The sequence below is a fragment of the Danio rerio genome, chromosome 10, assembly GCF_052040795.2.
Source record: "Danio rerio strain M-AB ecotype USA chromosome 10, GRCz13ab, whole genome shotgun sequence".
Classification (NCBI taxonomy): domain Eukaryota; kingdom Metazoa; phylum Chordata; class Actinopteri; order Cypriniformes; family Danionidae; genus Danio; species Danio rerio.
Genome location: NC_141030.1, coordinates 44,366,176 through 44,386,598, shown reverse-complemented (window position 1 = coordinate 44,386,598; position 20,423 = coordinate 44,366,176). Strand labels below are relative to the sequence as shown.

The 20,423-nt window shown below is 36.7% G+C and overlaps 2 protein-coding genes and 1 non-coding gene across 3 annotated transcripts in view; all 3 read left to right on the top strand.

The window, feature by feature from the left end:
* Positions 1-19,633, top strand: part of LOC141376456 (trace amine-associated receptor 13c-like) — a 136,093-nt gene extending 116,460 nt beyond the window's left edge. The window contains exons 5-6 of the mRNA XM_087271440.1: positions 14,651-14,805; positions 15,637-19,633. Coding sequence (XP_087127566.1) covers positions 14,743-14,805; positions 15,637-16,662 — 1,089 coding nt within the window. The 5' untranslated portion in view covers positions 14,651-14,742 and the 3' untranslated portion in view covers positions 16,663-19,633. The remainder of the gene's footprint in view (positions 1-14,650; positions 14,806-15,636) is intronic.
* On the top strand, positions 2,907-8,290 carry LOC110438877 (trace amine-associated receptor 13c-like). Its single transcript, XM_087271509.1, has one exon. It carries the CDS (start codon positions 2,936-2,938, stop codon positions 3,929-3,931), a length of 996 nt encoding a protein of 331 aa, XP_087127635.1. The 5' UTR covers positions 2,907-2,935; the 3' UTR covers positions 3,932-8,290.
* On the top strand, positions 7,092-8,290 carry LOC100149676 (trace amine-associated receptor 13c). Its single transcript, XR_015501549.1, has one exon. It is a non-coding gene; the product is annotated as a trace amine-associated receptor 13c (transcript).
* Positions 19,634-20,423: the final 790 nt, after the last annotated feature.

Below are 20,423 nucleotides of genomic sequence, written 5' to 3'. Positions count from 1 at the left end.
ATATTTCTTCAGCTTAGTCCTTTTATTCATCAGGGGTTGCCACAGTGGAATGAACCGCCAACTTTACCAGCAAATGTTTTATACAGTAATATCCCTTCCTGTTGCAACCCAGTACTGGAAAACATCCATACACACTCATTTCCACACATACACTACGGCCAATTTACTCTGTCTAATTCACTTGTACCGCAAGTCTTTGGATTATAGGGAAACCGGAGCACCCGGAAGAAACCCACGACTACACGGGGAGAACATGCAAACTCCACACAGAAATGCTAACTGACCCAGCCGGGACTCGAACGAGCAATCTTGCCATGAGGTGACAGTGCTAACCACTGAGCCACTGTGTCACCCAATACCATCTTTTAAAGATTAAATGCAATCCCTAATATTTAAAAGCGCCATCTCAGATTTACACACAATGGTGCATGTGTGCAACCATGAGAGGACACGGAAGAAGGGTTAAAAGTCTAAATTGCAGTTTGTTTCTCATGTCTACTGCTTAAGCTCTGTTCAAACTAGGGCTGACAAGTTTTTTTTACATACTGGTAGAGATGTACAGCTCAAATGACACCTGAATTTGCTTCTTCAAACAATTAAAAAAATATTATTTGTTTTTAAGCTGGAGTGCTTTTTTTGGCTGGCACAGAAATCATCCTTTTTTATGCCAATCCTTTTGTCATGTCTGGAAAGACAGACAACCTAGCATTCTCCCACTCAAATCCACAATTCTTCTTGTGCAGCTCGCAGCACTTTATCCTGTGCTGACTGCCTCAACAACCTGATTCCCAAGCTTTCACTCAGAATTTTCTTTACGCATCTCTCCAGAGTCCCATTCATGCCATACTTCTCTTTTAGCCTGACAAGTTGCACATCATTCCTTTTACTTTAATTTTCAAGCACTTGGACATGATCCCATAACATTTTTACCATTTTCTTTCTGTCCTCTATGCATGTTTTATCCCTTCAGTCACACCTTCCAGTTGATCAATTCATCCCTCCACCTTTTCCATTTTAACCTGTAGGCCGTTTATTGAGTACTTTAATTCCATCAATGTCTCTTTAAGGTTGATTATATCTGCAGCCACTTCAGGAGTTTTGTTAATTTAGTCATTTAGAGTTTGCTGTATGTGCACTTGAAACGTTGAAGATGTGTGTGTCTGTGATCCTCTACTGACTCGGTAGGTGCAAGAAATTTAATGTCAAACAGACAAGTGTATGGCCTATAATGTTGCAAAAGGCTGTGAAAAAAATCACGCGAAAATATGTCAGTTTCTACGGTTCTAAGAGGACAACAATCACATTACTTTTCCAATTTTGGGTAAAAAAGATTGGCTAATAAAATATGTAACACATAAAATGAGAATCTGAAAGGAATATTCTAAAAGCAACTCATCTAAATCCTTTAATCATATCATTCCCTTACTGAGATTGAGGTAAATAATTAATTAACATCTGATGTAGGGTAATTTCATGGAGTGATCTAACTAGTAGACACCTGTTTAATTATTTAAAGTTCATGTGAAGAGTTGATGTCGACATGAGAAAAGTAGCAATCATTTCAATGATTTATGGGCTGTTTCATTTGGTGTCAGAGTGCGCCTCAGTCTCTGCCTCAGCTGCATTAGATAAACAGCACAGTGACAGACATTAATTAAGCAGATCTCATGTAATGTTTGTAAGAAATATTACAGTAAGAACTTTCCCAATGATTATTTGATGTATTTGTTGTGGAGTTATATCAATGAGTCACAAAATGTCATTAAAATGTTCACGCACATACACACACCTACACACATACACACAGCGGACACAGTGCATGATTGCACTGACATGCAGCTGTGTTGATAAAGATGGTAAAATCACTTAAAATAAGCATTATAAGCATTTTAATCTTGTAAAACTCACTCTAGAACACATTTAATGGTGACTGATGATCACAGAGAGCTGAACAGATCTTTTAACCCCAGTTGCTTTGCACACAGTCTTGTGGATATGATTATAGGTTTTACTATAGAGACATGTTAATAAGTGGCTGTAAATCAATTTGGTGGGCGGGGAAACTGCACTCCTACATAATGTTGCAGTCGGCCTAAAATGGGATAGGTTTGGATCCTATTTTAAAATCAGGAAATTAAAAAAAAGAGAGACATATTGTCTTTATATCACTCCAATATGACAGTGGACACACTATAACTGCACACAGTTCTGTCCAAACAGCTTACAAAAGATACTTTTTTTTTATCATAGATGCTCTTTAAAGTCAACCGGTTAAACCCCTATACAACCTCTTTTCCATGTAATATTGCTCTCTGGCTGTGGAGTACTTTTAGTACTGAGAGCCATGTGACCCTGAGAAAGTATGCATGATAACTGCAGCTTTTGATTAATCACATTGGAATTTAAACTTAAATAATCTCTCAGCCCTTGAATTTATCACACTATGAAATACACCACTTACAATTCCCGCTGATATCCAAACTCAAACCTCTGATCTTTGGGTCACAAACCCATCTCCCTGATCTTTAGGCCACAACTGCTCTCTGAGAGAAGTGAACCAACGGCAATTTAGCACCAGAGCCGCACAAATAAAAGATTTTCAGCAGCTGATTGAAGCAGTGCCCAACACACCAGAGGTCAATTCAGTTCTACCTGTGCCTTGCTTTCATGTGGAAATACAAAACAATAATACAAAAACTAAACTCATTTTTGACTTTACTTTTGAGCAGCAGTAAAAAACGCAAACCTAAACTCAAGAAATTTACTAAATTGTACAGTTAATGTTCAACAAACAGACAAGGAGGAAAAAGCAAACATTTTGATAGATTACATCAGAGTGGGCGGTAAATGGGTTGGTCAGTCTGATCCAGACTCTGTATAAACGAAAGGACAGAAAGGAGAGCAGAACAAACTCCTAACAGGAGGAGACTCACTCATGGCCTATGAGACAGAGGATCAAGAGACTCAATACTGCTTTCCTGACATCAACTCATCATGTGTCAAGGAGAGTCACTCAAGTTATGGATATATCATATTTTTGTTTGTGTCATTGCTGTCAGCATGGACTGTGTTTCTGAACCTGCTGGTGATCATCTCCATCTCTCACTTCAAGAAGCTTCACACTCCAACCAACATGATTATTCTCTCTCTGGCTGTGACTGATCTGCTTGTTGGACTCATCATGCCTATAGAGGCCATCAGACTGACTGAGAAGTGTTGGTACTTTGGAGACAGTTTCTGTGGACTCTATTTATTATTCGTGTCATTACTTCTTGCAACTTCTCTTAGTAATTTGGTTTTAATTGCTGTTGATCGTTATGTGGCTGTGTGTCACCCTTTACTGTACCCACAAAAAATAACGATGACAAAAACGTTAATGAGTATCTGTCTGAGCTGGGTTTGCTTCTCAGCTTACTGCACTGCCCTTGTAATTAATAATGGACATTTTGACACTGCACACAGAACTGATGTGTGTTATGGACAGTGTTTATTCATGATGAGTTTTAGTTGGATAGTAGCTGATCTGTTTATGACTTTTATTTTCCCTTGTATGCTGATCATAATGTTATATTTGAGGATTTTCTATGTAGTCCATCAGCAAGTGAAGGTTATAAACTCTCTGATGAAGGGTGGTAAATGTGTAACGGAGGGTTCAGTGAAGAGGAAATCTGAATTTAAAGCTGCTCTGACTTTAGGAATTATTGTGTCAGTTTATATGCTTTGCTATATTCCATATTGTATCTGCTCTCTAACTGTAATCTCCTCCACAGCTATAAATGTTTTAATATGGGCTATCCATGCTAACTCAGGTCTGAATCCTCTGGTTTATGCTTTGTTTTACCCCTGGTTTAAAAAGACAGTTAAACTCATTTTGACCCTAAAAATATTTCAGCGGGCATCCTCTCTGATCAATATTTTTACACAGCATTAATAATAGTTACTTGCAAAGCCATCAATTTTATGATTTTTACGAACATGCTTGAAGCTCAGATCAAAGAGTTAAGTAACTCCTGTGCTGCTGTAAATTAAAAGTAAAGATACATGACTGATAACTAAAGTAAACAGTCAATCAATTAAACTGTATAGCACAAATTTAATGTGTTTATAGATTGTGTATCAAAGGTTATGTGGCTTTTATGCTTGATATTTCTCTAGGCCATACGGTGATATTTAGAATTTCTGTATCTGCCAGAAAAAAACAAAAATCTTTATATGCAAGTGACGATATTGTTGATATCAAAACCTACCTGCTCAGTGATAATGACGTGATAAAAACGTGTACTGCCCATTACATTACAAAACACAGGAGAGGGCAAATTCTTCAGCAGGATAGCACTCCTTCTTACACTTCAGCCTTCACCACAAAGTTCCTACAAGCAAAGAAGGTCAAGGTGCTCCAGAATTGGTCAGCCCAGTCACCAGACATGAACCGTATTGAGCATGTCAGGGGTAAGATGGAGTAGGAGGCATTGAAGATGAATCCAAAGAATCTTGATAAACTGGGAGTCCTGCAAGAAAACTTTCTTTGCCATTCCAAATGACTTTATTAATAAGTGATTTGAGTCAATGCAGAGATGTATGGATGCAGTCCTCCAAGCTTATGATGGAGTCAGACACAATATTCATTCTGTTTCCACTGCGGCATGACTTTATATTCTAAACTGGACATTATCTCTGTTCAGTGACAAGACTTTTGTCTAAGCAAAGTCAGACCTTACTGTCCGAATGATAAAAATCAAGGCATGATCATATTTTATTTTGTTCAAAAGAGACCTTTGCTTTTCAAATAAGCCACTTTGATACCAAATGATCAACTAGAAGTTATGTTATTTTTTATCATTATTTTTTGGTTCATAAAACTTTAATAGGCGACCAGACTTTTGTCAGGTGTGTATATACACATCCTGTTTGACAGCTCATAACACGTTGCAAAAAATGCAACCTTATCAATGACAACTTTTAGTGCAAAACAAATATATAAGTCATTACATTGGGCACTGCACATTCTACTAAGAATATAACAATAATATTTTTAGTACAGAGGTATTGCATATTTTTGTCAGTGTATAGAACACAGATTCATGGCAAGTTTTTTCACATTTACATAAATATGAGTAAATAAATTATTTAATTCTATATGAGGAAGTCAATAATATTATTAAGGTATTTTAAATGTTCCTTTCAGATTCTCATTTTACATGTGACAGTACTTTGATTGTTGTCATTGTATTGTCACGCTATCCAATGGTTCTTCTTGAGTTTCATGTAATTTTGCACGTTTAATTTTTTAATTTTTCAACTGCAATTCAGCAGTTTGACTTTAATGTGTCTTCACTTTGCAGATCATGTGAAGAGTTGATGATGATATGAGAAAAATAACAATCATTTCAATGATCCGAGGGCAGTTTCATTCGATGAACCAACCTTTGTGTTTGAGGCTGTCATCTTGTTCAGGTCAAAAATCATGTGATCTGTGCAGTGCGACTAGTCAACATCAATCAAAAAGAATCATGGCAGAGCATTAAAAGGCACCTAATTTACCCTTTTTTTAATTTAATATAAATCTTGTGTGTCTCTAGAATGTGTGTGTAAAGTTTCAGCTTAAAACACCAATCATAATATGTATTTTACCTTTCAGAATATTGAATTTTCTGCTTTGAGCACTATGTAGCTGTTTTTGTTGCCTGTGCCTTTAACGCTAGTTCTCCCTGCCCACCGTTCCCACATGCATGTCAGAGTGTGCCTCAATCTCCGCCTCGGCTGCATCTGATAAACAGCACAGTGACAGACATGAATTAAGCAGATCTCATGTAACGTTTGTGAGAAATACTACAGTAAGAACTTTCCTAATCTTTATTTGATGTATTTGTTATGGAGTTGCAACGATGATGTCGTTACAATGTTCACGCGCACACACAGCTGGCACACTTACACAGTTTACACGTTTAACTGTGCACTGCATATTGACAGTATGAACGTTAGTATCCACTACTATATGGATATCTGTTAATATAATGTACAAAATAAATCTGATTTAACGTTCACAAACCTTGACTGAAGTGTTTGCTTTTATAATTGTACTGACATGTGGCTGTGGTGATGAAGTAAAGACAGTAAAATCGCTGTAATTCATTACAAACATTTATTGTTTTAAACTTGTAAAACTCAGTCTTGATCAGATTTGATGATGATTGTTGATCACAGAGAGCTGAACAGATCTTTTAATCTCAGTTGGTTTGTGTGCGCCCTGTCTTGTGGATATGATTATATGCGTTACTACGGAGACATGTTAATATGCTGTCAATGCAGCTGTCAATCAATTCGGTGGGCGGGGAAACCACACTCCTGCATCACGTTGAAGGTGAGCCTCAAAATGGGAGTTATTTGGATCCTATTTTAACATCAGGAAATAAAAAAAGACGTCTTTTTATCACTCCAATATGACAGTGGACACACTATACCAACACACAGTTCTGTCCAAACAGCTTACAAAAGATAACTTTCAGCAAATTAAGATAATACTGCTCTCAGGCCTTGGACTACTTTTAGTACTGTTCACAGAGCCGTGTTACCCTGAGATAGTATGTATGATTATTGCAGCTTTTGATTAATCACATTTGCAACTTAACTTTAATATACCTCCTAGCCCTGAAATTCACCACACTACAATACACCACCTATAATTCCTGCTGGTATCAAAACTTACATTTCTGATCTTTGGATCATAAACCAATTTCACTGATATTTAGGCCACAACTGCTCTCTGGGAGAAGTGAACCAACGGCAATTTAGCGCCAGAGCTACACGAATAAAAGATTTTCAGCAGCTGATTGAAGCAGTGACCACCACACCAGAGGTCAATTCAGTTCTACCTGTGCCTTGCTTTCATGTGGAAATACAAAACAATAATACAAAAGCTAAACTCATTTTTTACTTTACTTTTGAGCAGCAGTAGAAAACGCTAACCTAAACTCAAGAAATTTACTGAATTGTACAGTTAATGTTAAACAAAAAGGCAAGGAGGAAAAAGCAAACATTACATCAGAGTGGGCGGTAAATGGGTTGTTCAGTCTGATCCAGACACTGTATAAATGAAAGGACAGAAAGGAGAGCAGAACAAACTCCTAACAGGAGGAGACTCACTCATGGCCTATGAGACAGAGGATCATGGAGACTCAATACTGCTTTCCTGACATCAACTCATCATGTGTCAAAGAGAGACGCTCAAGTTATGGATATATCATATATTTGTTTGCATCATTGCTGTCAGCATGGACTGTGTTTCTGAACCTGCTGGTGATCATCTCCATCTCTCACTTCAAGAAGCTTCACACTCCAACCAACATGATTATTCTCTCTCTGGCTGTGACTGATCTGCTTGTTGGACTCATCATGCCTATAGAGGCCATGAGACTGATTGAGAAGTGTTGGTACTTTGGAGACACTTTCTGTGGACTCTATTTATTATTCGTGTCATTACTTCTTGCATCATCTCTTAATAATTTACTTTTAATTGCTGTTGATCGTTATGTGGCTGTGTGTCACCCTTTACTGTACCCACAAAAAATAACGATGACAAAAACGTTAATAAGCATCTGTCTGAGCTTGGTTTGCTTCTCAGCTTACTGCACTGCCCTTGTAATTAATAATGGACATTTTGACTCTTCACACAGAACAGATGTGTGTTATGGACAGTGTTTAGTCATGATGCGTTTTAGTTGGATACTCACTGATCTAATCATGTCTTTTATTTTCCCTTGTATGGTGATCATAATGTTATATTTAAGGATTTTCCGTGTAGTTCATCAGCAAGTGAAGGTTATAAACTCTCTGATGAAGGGTGGCAAATGTGTAACGGAGGGTTCAGTGAAGAGGAAATCTGAACTAAAAGCTGCTTTGACTTTAGGAATCATTGTCTCTGTTTATCTGCTTTGCTATATTCCATATTGTATCTGCTCTCTAACTGTAAACTCTTCCACAACTCTAAATGTTTTGATGTGGACATTGCATGCAAACTCAGGTCTGAATCCTCTCGTTTATGCTTTATTTTACCCCTGGTTTAAAAAGACAGCTAAACTCATTTTGACCCTTAAAATATTTCAGCCAGCATCCTCTCTGGTTAATATTTTTACAGAACATTAATTATAATCACTTGCAAGTCTTTTGCGGATTAGGACAGATATGAAACTTTACTTTCTATTTGTAATTTTCACTACTTGCGTTTTATAGCATATGGTAATGTATAAAAATGTATGAAAAAGAAGTTTAATGATGGACTGCTGCAAATACAAAAGTAAAGATATGTAACTCACAGAAGTACACATTAATATCTTTGTGAATTGGATATAGGGGGTTTATGTGGTACCTTGTTTTGCACTTAATAAAATGTTAGTATTCCTAACTGACACAAAAACTGTGGGTTTGCAAGCAGAAAACATTGCTACCTGTTTATTTATAATGAGATTTACACTTGATCTTTCTGCACCCCAAGAACTAATGATTTTAAATGAAGTGTTAAAATGATAATGTACAACCACCTGTAAATTCATGAGTTTAATTCTCCCCATGGCCACTTCAGACCTGCATCACGTCCCTTCAGAAATATGTAGTTTTTTGATCTTGTTAAGTTTTGTGATGAGCTGTCTGCCTGAGAGTGGTGCGAGCAGAATGAGGTTAGTGATAATAAGCATCAATCATGTATCTCAGCAGAAGAGTTGCAGAAGGAAAAAAGGAGAGCTTATGACAGTGAAGCATGAGAGGACAAGGCCTCAGACCCTTTATGATGTTGTTGTTTATGCAGCAGCTGCCTATGAAGAGCTGATTCTTGCTCTCATTATGTTCTTCGTATTTTTCTTTGCTTATTTTGAGATTACACATTGTTTCTGTTAATCATTCAGTTGTTCCAGTCTCAATAACTAAATATGAACTTAATGCTGTTTAAATTGTTTTAATTTCAAAACAGAAAAAAATTGAGAATAACATTGGTTCATTTGTGGTTGCACCAATATGTTACTAACTAAGATGTGTTTAACTGATAAACTGCACATAGACAGAGCCTAAAAGACAAAAAACAACATAAACAGTTGGAATTAGATTTTACTTGAAAGATGTTGATTATTTCTCATTGACAAATGATATGCATACACAGGGCTTAACATTAACTTTTTTTGACCACCAGCCAGTGTGGCTAGTAGTTTTCCAACATTACTAGCCACTCACCATTTTCACTAGACATGATTTTGTTGTTGGGAAAACATGTTTAAATGTATAAATATGATTTTGACATGCTAAAATTACTTGATTAAGATTTTGTGGAATGTCTACATGCCTCTTAATTCATTTTACTTTTTGTGTATGTTGTGTATGAGCTTGCTCAGTGAGCATGAGCACATGGGTCATGGTTTCATAGTGTTGTATTACAATTAGTTTTTATTTCACATCACTTTTCAGAGCTCAAAGGATTTACCAGATTTATCTCTGACCAGACTAAATATAAATAAATAAATAATTATTTCTTAGTCACAAATTTTAAATAATGTGTGAAAACAAGCAAACTACAGCTGTATACTATACATTTTTGATTTAACAAAACATTAGTTAAAAAAAAAAAAAACAGTTGACACCAGTTAACCACACATAATGGGAAGTTAATATCCTATATCCTGTTTAAATAATGCATGAACGTTTTTTTTTTTTAGTCTATTTGAAAGAGAATTGATCACACCAGTTGCATTTCTAGGCACGGTTGTTTCAAGCAAGCAAGCGGGAGCGCTCACGTTTTAAACAGTCGCGCGCATCATATCAGTTGTTGCCGCGAGTGATTATCCTCTCAATCGGTATTCAACCGGCTTTGTTTTGCCTGCACAAACAAAATCATATTTGTCTCGATTCTAAGATCGCATTTGCACAAATATTGGTCCATCGTTATTGTCAAACCCTGCTTTTAAGAAAACTTTAATTCAAAAAGAATTTTCAACTAGCCAAAGTGGCTAGTGGAGGTGGCTGTCTGACCCGCCTCAGCTAAAATCTACCCACATTTGGCGAGTTGACAGGTGTTAATGTAAAGCCCTGTACATAAATCATACATGAGCATGACCACACATTATCTCAGTACAAGCTGCAAAACTAAAATGGAAGTGCATTAAGATTGTAGTTCTCAGAAAGCTGGTTACTGTTTTTCGTTTTGGACCTAGGGATGTCAATTTCCATGATCAATCATCATTTAAATTAACGATGAATCAATTGAATAATTGTGAACCATAATAGAGAAAACTCATGCCAACACGAGGAGAACTCCACACAGAAATGGCAACTGACCCATCCAGGGCTCGAACCAGCGACCTTGCTGTGAGGTGACAGGGCAAACCACTGAGCCACTGCGTCACCCTACACCATCATTGAACGATTAAATGTAATTACTAATATACAACACGTAATGAATGATAATTACTTGCAAAGCTGTCACTAATACAGGCAGAAATAACAGTCTTAAATTTCTATTAGTAATTTTCACCACTCATGATATGGTCCACATAGTAAAGTATAAACATACATAAAGAGATGCTTAAGTAACTTATGATTTACTGCTGCAAATACAAAAAGAGAGATATGTGACTGACAGCAATATGTAGTGCACATTAATATCTGTGTGAATAGCTTATAGGGGTTTATGTGGTTTACCTTGGGTTGTATTTATAGTTTCTGTCATATAATTATATTTTACAAAAACTGAGCTTGCACGCAACGAACATTGCTGCCTGTTTGTTTTTGATGAAACTGGCACTTGCACTTTCTGTATCCCAAGAATAAAAGATGAAGTGTTGAAATAAAACTCTACCACCACGCATAAGTGTAACTCTTCCCATGGCAACTCCAGACCTGCTTATCAGTGCTTTACGATATGTCAAAATTATGAAGCTTTTTGATTGAGTACGTTGTTGTGATAAGTTGAGTGAATGATCAGAATGAGGTTAGTGGTGTGAGTGATAATGAGCATCATCTGTGGAGCACACCTGTCTCTAGCCCAATAGAATAGCTCCAGAAGGAGAAAAAAAGGAGAGCTGACAACAGTGAAGAACGAGAGGACCAGGCCTCAAACACTATGATGCTGTTCTGCTTATAATTATGCAGCAGCTGTCTGTGAACTGTCTCATTATGTTTTTTTTTTTTTTTTGTATTTTTTCTTTGTTTATTTTAAAATTACATTTAGTTTCTGTTGATTATTCAGTTGTTCCAGTCTCATCAACCCCCAGGGGTCAAAGACTGCGTATATGCTTTTTGACAAGCTTTCACCTCTTAAAGCTGAATTGAACTTAAATTGCACTTTTAGTTTTGATCGTACAGATAAGATCAATAAATCAATCGAATCTGTTAAGTGTTTAGTTTTTATTGTGTACACTCACAATGACAACAATCATTTGCAAAACATTAGCAAAACAAGGATAAAAAACAGTGTAGACATTAGCCCCTTTCACACAGTGATACAGGTAAATATCCGGAAAATTTCCGGAACGACTTTACCGGTATATTCAAAAAAGCGCTGTTCACACAGGCGAGGACGTTACGGAAATTTTCCAGAAAAGAGCATTCACACATCCATTCCAAAATACCGGTAAATTCTAACATCATTCACCACAAATGAGCTTTAAACGGCTGCGCTTGTATTTGTAAACATTTGACTAAATTACAAACTCTGTGGATGATCAATATTGTGAACAACTTTCTCAGGATCACTTTCGCATGTCGAGATGTTCATAATATGTGCATGTGATGGCGCTCACAGGCTGTTTCACAGGCACACGAACGTAAACAAACAACGGCTTATCATAAGCATCTCATCGATGATTATTTACACAGTTGGCATTAAGAAGAACATATAAACGTGATCTGACTAACTTCTAGCAGCTAAATGTGTCTGGAAAAATATTCAAAGGCTTTTATCCTCACAAACCGTTCGGACGTAAATGCGTCTGACTGTTGTGATTGGCTAAAGCAGACGTGTCACGTCAGCACGTTCTAGACGTGCACGCGCTTATTACAGGAATCTTCCTTCTGCATTCACACAGCGCAGCATTCCGGCAAATTGCCGGTAATGTTACAACTTTTCTCTCCGGAAAATAGCCAGAACGAATTTACCGGTATTTTCAAAAAGGACCTGTTCACACATACAACCTTTCCGGAAAATTGCCGGCAATTTTCCGGAAAGGTCTGTATGTGTGAAAGGGGCTATTCTGTCTTTTCTCTCTCCGTGAACTGTTTTTAGAAACGCGTCAGCAAAATGCGCTGAAACTCACAGAAAACAAAACACACAGACATAAGACATATATCTATAGAAAGCTTGAAGTGTCGACTTTTAAATGTAACTAGAGCATGTTGAAAACAAATTTTGTTTGATAAAGTAATCACTATGAAACCAATGCTATGTTTAGTTTCTCAGTCTGAGCTCGTTAGAGTTAATGCTACCACGCCCACGAGGCTTTGATATTACAAATAGCCTGCATGACACGCAGGCTAGATGTAGACTGTGTCAGGGAAAAAAAGTCATTAAAATGAACTGATATATATATATATATATATATATATATATATATAAAGAGATATATCTAAAGAGATATATCTAAAGAAAACCTGATATGTCTACTTTTGCATTATCCAATTCAAGTCGAAAACAAAAAATCTCTTCATGTAATCCGTATAAAAGTAAGGACTGGTAAACAAAGCAAGTCTCATGTAATAATACTAAAAGACAGAAAGTATTACTTAACAAACTGCATTGTAATTAAGTCATGAACTTTTTTAAATTTCACAATAATATTACTGAAATTAATATAAAAAACTCAGTAAAAATACATTTTCATTCATTTACTTTCTTTTCGGTTTAGTCCCTTTGGTAAACAACCTAGCAGAATGAACCGACAACTTATCCAGCACATGTTTTACGCTGCTGATGCAATTCCAGCTGCAACCGATCTCTCGGAAACATCCATACACACTCATTCACACCCATACACTACGAACAATTTAGCCTACCCAATTCACCTATACCATATGTTTTTGGACTTATGGTAGAAACCGGAGCACCCGGAGGAAACCCATGCGAACGTGGGAAAAACATGCACAGTCCACACAGAAACACCAACTGACCCAGCCGAGGCTCAAATCAGCAACTTTCTTGGTGTGAGGCGACAACACTGCCTACTGCACCACCACATTGCCTAAACATAAATTTACAAAAGTAAATAATAGACTTAATGATGGGCTGAAAATCTGCTGAAGTAAGCGCATTTCTGCGCATGCAGATTGTGCGTTGGCCTATTTATGGGTTATTAAACTATTAGAATTACCATATCTTATCCACAAGCTAGAGAAGATAAAAAATAGCATTGAATGATTACATTAAAAAAACAACATGGACACCAGAATCATATACCATTTTCCCCATCACTTCACTCTGGTCACTGTAAATAAGTCAGTTTTGTGTTGTGTTATTCAACTTTTATATTATCCTTCTCGCTGCAGTATGCATGCCTATTGAATGAGACCCATTGTTCCTTTTATATCAGTGTAAACTTGACATACTTATCATCAGTCAAAAACAACAAGCAAAAAATTATAAATCAAATCCTAACTTTAGACCGCTGCTGTAAGACTTCACATTGGTTAAATTTGATAGTGAAAACAATATACCGAAAAGCGCTCTGTGATTTTTCAAGTTCATCACAGATGTATTCAAGTCCTAGAAAATGTTTTCTACCACAAAACAAAATCTGATATGTCCAGGTGTAAATAATAAATAATAATTGTCAAGCATTAAGCTGAACTCTTTCTATCTGAGGCAGTATTGCATCACTTTAGTGTGTGTGTGTGTGTGTGTGTGTGTGTGTTCACAGTATTTCACACATTTAATGAATGATTTAGTGGAGGATCATCTCTTACAATATCAATAACACAGAGAATAAATCAAAACAATTATAATTGGTCCTTAGAGTTGTTTCATCATTGATGTTTTCACTGATCAGTAAGAGTAAACAAAGACAGACCAACCCATGTGACTGCCTGGAGAGAGGCCTACTGTTCCGACACTGCCATTCTACAAGCCTATAGTACAAAATTACATCAAATTATATCTATTTTCCTATTTTATATCAATACTGAAAAAAAAAATCATACTCTAATGTGATTTGACTTGATTACTGTTTTGTAATGAACTTATGGGAAAATTAAATTTCAGTTTTAACATATGCAATCCAGATGAATTCAGAGTAAAGCAGTATGAACATATAAGTTATTTTCATTTTGTGTTAGAGAACATTTTTAGACTTCCATGACAACAGTTCTGATTTGTTTGTTTTGTTTTTAAAGGGATTATAACAAACTCACCTCTTCCCAATCTTATATTAAAGGTGCAGTAGGTGCATTGTCTGTAAAAACATTTTTTGTTGTGCTGGTTGAAAGTCTCTTCATAGTCCAGTAATTAAAGTAAACGATCTAAATGTGTTTATATGTATTTTTATATTCTGGATAAGGCATAAAACTAAAAAATGTTCACTCAGTTAAATATTGTTGGGCCGACATCTTCCATAATTCAGATAAGTAGCTCAAACTGTCAACAAATGCAGATTTGGGCTTTTGTTCATCTCTGTTCATAAAGATCCACCATTCTCTGTTCCATGCACACGAGACAATCACAGATGCGGTGAAATCAAATGCTGAATTGAAACTGTTTAAACTCCTAAATCAAAAATGGAATTAGTTTTGCACGCTGGAAGAAGGACGACACCATGGCTGAAGTATTTTTTTAGACAGGTAATGTTCTGTTTTAAAACTATTTTAAATTGAATTAAAGAATTATGTATAAAATCCTTTATATAGATATTTAAAACCTTTACATTTAGATTGTTACATTTTTCATATTGATTTTGACATTCACAGTGCATTGACAATGCTTTCCATACACAATTTTATATTTTACTTCACAGCACAAGAATTCTTGTAGTAAAATTCATAATTTATAAATATATATTATTTGTAATACAACTATGTCCTTTAATTTAAGCAGTCAGATATTTGAATTGTGCCTTTTTTTACCTGCTCAAAGAAAACAAAACTCAAGTACATGCACAGAAGACAATGTTAGCATTTATAGCAAATAAATAAATGTAAATACTTTCCTGCTTGCTTGCCCACATATTTAACCTTTACAACAATAATTTGATTGGTAAAATGCTTGTGTGATAAAGTGAACACAAATAAAAAGTAATCACACATTTTACCATCCCTCTTCAGAAAAAAATGACCTCAGGTCACACTTGCTTGAAACAACAACACAACAAGGAAAACTTTACACTCTTTACTGTACAGTGCTGTTATATTCAGAAAATAACCATCACTTAAACATTGAGTATTTGTCTAAAACCTTGAGCTGAATTGGGGTTTCAGCTTATAGCACTGCCCTTGCAATTAATTGTGGGTATTTTAACATTGGACACAGACCAGACATGTGTTATGGCTGCAAGATTTGACGGCATATCAAACCTAATGTTTAAGAAAGATGGAGAGAAACCAAATGAATGCATTACATCAGAGTGGGTGGTCAATGGGCTGGTTGGTCTAATCCAGACACTGTATAAATGATAGGACAGAAAGGAGTGCGGAGGAGACTCACTCATGGCCTATGAGACAGAGGATCAGGAGACTCAATACTGCTTTCCTGACATCAACTCATCATGTGTTAAAGGACGACACTCAAGTCATGGATATATTGCATATTTGCTTGTGTCATTGCTGTCAGCATGGACTGTGTTTCTGAATCTGCTGGTGATCATCTCCATCTCTCACTTCAAGAAGCTTCACACTCCAACCAACATGATTATTCTCTCTCTGGCTGTAAATGATCTGTTTATTGGACTCATCATGCCTATAGAGGCAGTCAGACTGATTGAGACGTGTTGGTACTTTGGAGACACTTTCTGTAACCTCTATTTAATTTTTATTGTAATACTTCTCTCAGCATCTCTTAGTAATTTAGTTTTAATTGCTGTTGATCGTTATGTGGCTGTGTGTCACCCTCTACTGTACCCACAGAAAATAACCATCACTAAAACATTTATGTGTATCTGTATGTGCTGGGTTTGCTTTTCAGCTTACTGCACTGCCCTTGTAATCAATAATAGTTATTTTGACCCTTCACACAGAACAGGTGTGTGTTATGGACAGTGTTTAGTCCTGATGAGTTTTAGTTGGACAGTCACTGATCTGTTTGTGGGTTTTATTTTCCCTTGTGCGCTGATAATAACATTATATTTGAGGATTTTCTATGTCGTTCATCTGCAAGTGAAGGTTATAAACTCTCTGATGAAGGGTGGTAAAAGTGTAACTGAGAATTTGTTAAAGAGGAAGTCTGAGAGTAAAGCTGCTCTGACTTTAGGATTCATTGTGACTGTTTATCTGCTTTGCTGGATTCCTTTCTATATCTGTTCTCTTACTGTATACTCTTCCACAGCTATGAATGTTTTAATATGGGCTGTACATTCTAACTCAGGTCTGAATCCTCTGGTTTATGCTTTATTTTACCCCTGGTTTAAAAAGACAGGGAAACTCATTTTAACTCTGAAAATATTTCAGCCGGCATCCTCTTTTATAGTTGTGCACAACATTAATTAGACTTATTAGCAGTCACTAAAAACACACACACACACAATACATGTTTGATATTAGTTACTTATGTACTGCTCTGATAGAAAATAAAAATATGTGACTGATAGCTGATAGACTTTGAACTATGTATCTAATCTTTATTTGTGCTTAATATTTATACATGCTATATGCAGTATAGTATATGTAATATTCTACGAAAATAACACAAAAACTGTTTGCTGTTCTGTTTATATTTGGGCAGCACCTGTTGAGGAAGAGTTACTGCTAGCTTTCATTGTGTTATTATTTATTCATTTATGTAATGTAGGTTATGTATATCAATAATTCCTGCCTCTACTGAAATATGTACACATATTATTATCAAATATGTTAAATATTAACATGTATTTAACTTATTTAAATAAAATAAAATGATTTAGGCTTTTGATATTTATTGTAAATGTCATCCAGAGTGGGTGGCACGGTGGCTCAGTGGTTAGCACCATTACCTCACAGCAAGAAGGTCGCTGGTCCAAATACATGACCTATATAGGTGAATTGGGTAACCAAAATTGGCTGTGGTGTATGAGTGTGAATTTGAGAATATAGTTAGTATTTTCCAGTACTGGGTTGCAGCTAGAAGGGCATCCACTGTGTAAAACATATGCTGAAATAGTTAGTGGTTCAGTCTGCTTAAGTGTGACCTCTGATAAATAAGAGACTAAGGTGACCGAAAATGAATGAATAAATGAATCATCCAGAATAAAAAAAGAAAAACTAATACACTTTTACAATGACTCACCGTCTCAGAGAATGAGGTTCAGCTTGAGGATTATTAAGATTTGTGCTTTACAATCGCAACATCAGTAAAAATCAGACCCTTCTGTTACAAAATGCAGCAAACTTACTTTTAAGTTCTTGTCATTTCAAGCCTAGACTACTCTATCAGCAGACCTTCAATCCAGCAATAATAAACCTGATTCAGAACACTGCTTTATGTTTGCTTTATGTATCAGTCGACATCAACATTTATCATTAAAATGTCCCCAAATGTTATGAATTGTCTATTTATTAAAACAATAAAATAGTTTTCTCTTTTTTGTTTTTTACAAATGATAATTTCTAGCCAAATTGGTTAATATTTACCACATATTTACGCTTTATAGCAAGAATTTGTGTGATGAACTGTAGTGCTGCTGCAATTCATCGATTTAACCGACTCAACGTTGATAATTACTCAACATCAATATTTTAACTGACTTACAATGTTGTATTACTTAATCCTATTAAATTTCATTTTTATACTTTGAATAAAATATCCACAAATACACCCGTGCCATTAGTATGAGCAATGAACATCACATCACTCAATGTTGTCTCAGTCGCCTGACTTGCCTCAGAAATGCTATTGATGTATAATAACACAGCAACAAAATGCATGATGCATAAGCGCCAGAAATCATGCTATGTGTGTCTGTGAGAGCTGCACGTAAGAGCGAAGCTCATTAATATTCACAACCGATCCAAATATGGTCAATATGAACCTTATGATTCTAGGAGATTTTTATGGTGTTATAAATGAGCTTATAAACTGTTTCTGGAGGATTTTTAAAATAATATCTAATCCTTATACATACTATGTAGATTTCAGAAAACATTCACTCCTTCATTATCCTTCAGCTTAGTCCCTAATTTTTCTTCTTTGGCTTAGGCAGTCGCACTTTTTCCCTCTCCATCCCATATCTCTCCTTGTTAGCTCCTCGTCTTCGTCTTACTCTATCTCTGAGGCTCTCCGTGCCCTGCTTTGAAAATGAATAGGGAATTATGGATTTGAACAACTGGTCTCTGAATGCGATTGATACCATCTTCTTGGCAAGAAGTTTGGGCTCGGGACAGCCCACTTGTCCTGCGGTGACGTTTGCAGCTGGATACGTGGTAGAAGTGGCGTGTACTGTGCCTTGCAGCTCTGTCTCTGGAGGATATTGAAGATATTTACCTATTCGGAACTTTGATAACAGGGTTTCTGCTGATGGGCTTATGCGAGGCCCTGGGGTATGAAATCGGTCAGTGCTGCTCAAAACCCCACCAGGCTGGCCGGCTTGATTGAAATGCTGATGGGCAGGCTTGCTACTAATCATACTATGGTCCTAGATCGCAAATTGGAAAACATCGGGAGGAAATTAGCGGCTTTGCAAAAAGATTTGGCCAGATCTGGAGACAAGTGGTGGACACTAAATATCTGTGAAATTGGCAGATATTGACCTAAAGTGGAAGTATTTTCCTACTCTTTTGCCTCCCTGTTTTCTTTTCTCCTACCAGACGGCCTCGACTGGCGAAAAACAACTTCTCCCGTATAGCAAGATAAGAAGACGCTCTGAAATTCCTGCTCTCTGTCAAGAACACCTGTTGGACTCTACAGGCTTACACACACACATACACAACTACAGATCACTTCCAACAATCACTCCCTATCCCCTCATCCAATGCTTTTATGCGCTTTCACCCACTGGAGGAGGTAGGCGAATCTGCAACCAGCACGCCCATGGCTGCAGGACCAGATGGCTGCCCACCCTCATCGTACTATATCCACACCCCCTGTTCCCATCCCCTGTGGCAATGTTGTGTCTTGTTTGTGTGTTTTTGTGCTTAATTGCTGGGACTCTTTTTTTTTTTTGTCTTCCTGGTCCCACATTGCTCTAATTCAAGGGCAAGGTGAGAGGGAGTTTATTTTTTTGCCTCCCTTTCCTGAAATGTATCTTATTTCCTTTTCTAAATGCTACCGCCTGTGACCTGTCTTCCCCTGAAACTCGTGATGTTTGTGAACGGTCAGGGGAATTCCATTTCACTATACGAAAGTGTATGTGACAAATAAAGGCCTGATTTTATTTTATTTAATTTATTAGAGGTTGCTAAAGTGTAATGTACCGCCAACTACTCTGACATGTTTTATGCAGACGATGCCATTTCAGCTACAACACAGCACTTGGAAAGACCTATACACTCTCTCATTCTCATTCACACACACACACACACACACACACACACACACACACACACACACACACACACACACACACGCACACACACACACACACACACATACATAACAGCCAATTTAGTTATTCAATTCACCTATATTGCATGTCTTGGTGGACTGTGGAGCAAACCCACACATACACAGAGAGAATTTGCAAAGTCTAATAAAGTGAAGAAATCTTGCATCTTAGGCATGCTCGTGTCTGGATCCACACGTATCGCTTTAACAGCCAAGTGGAAAAGAAAAGGTACCCCACAAAACACGGCAGCAGTTCAAATGTCAAAGTAAAAGAGAGAAGCAGAAATGGATTTTTAGAGCATTTCTTCGTAATAGTGAAATAGTGCCTTCTTCAGTGTCAATGAAAGACGTTCCAGCAAACTCACAAGCAGTGAATTGTGCACAGTTATCTATTTTTTAGATAGTAGGAGGAGCATTTTATTTACTCACCCTCGCCTCCTTCGCCTTAGTATTCTACTGCGACATCGCACATATAGGAGATAAATGTACGTAATAACCGGTTATGATCTATTACTGAACCGAGATCGAATTATCCCCATCTGCATCGTGGTGCACTGAAGAAACAATTCATTTTGCCACCCCCACATTTACGCATGCTCCTACAAATCTAAATGTGAATAATTTCCATTTCCTTTTGTTCCCATTTAGACAAGTCTTCAGTTTTTAGTGATCCCCATACTTTACACCCATTTATTGCAATTGACTTAAAAGCTATGTTTCCATCCAAAAATGC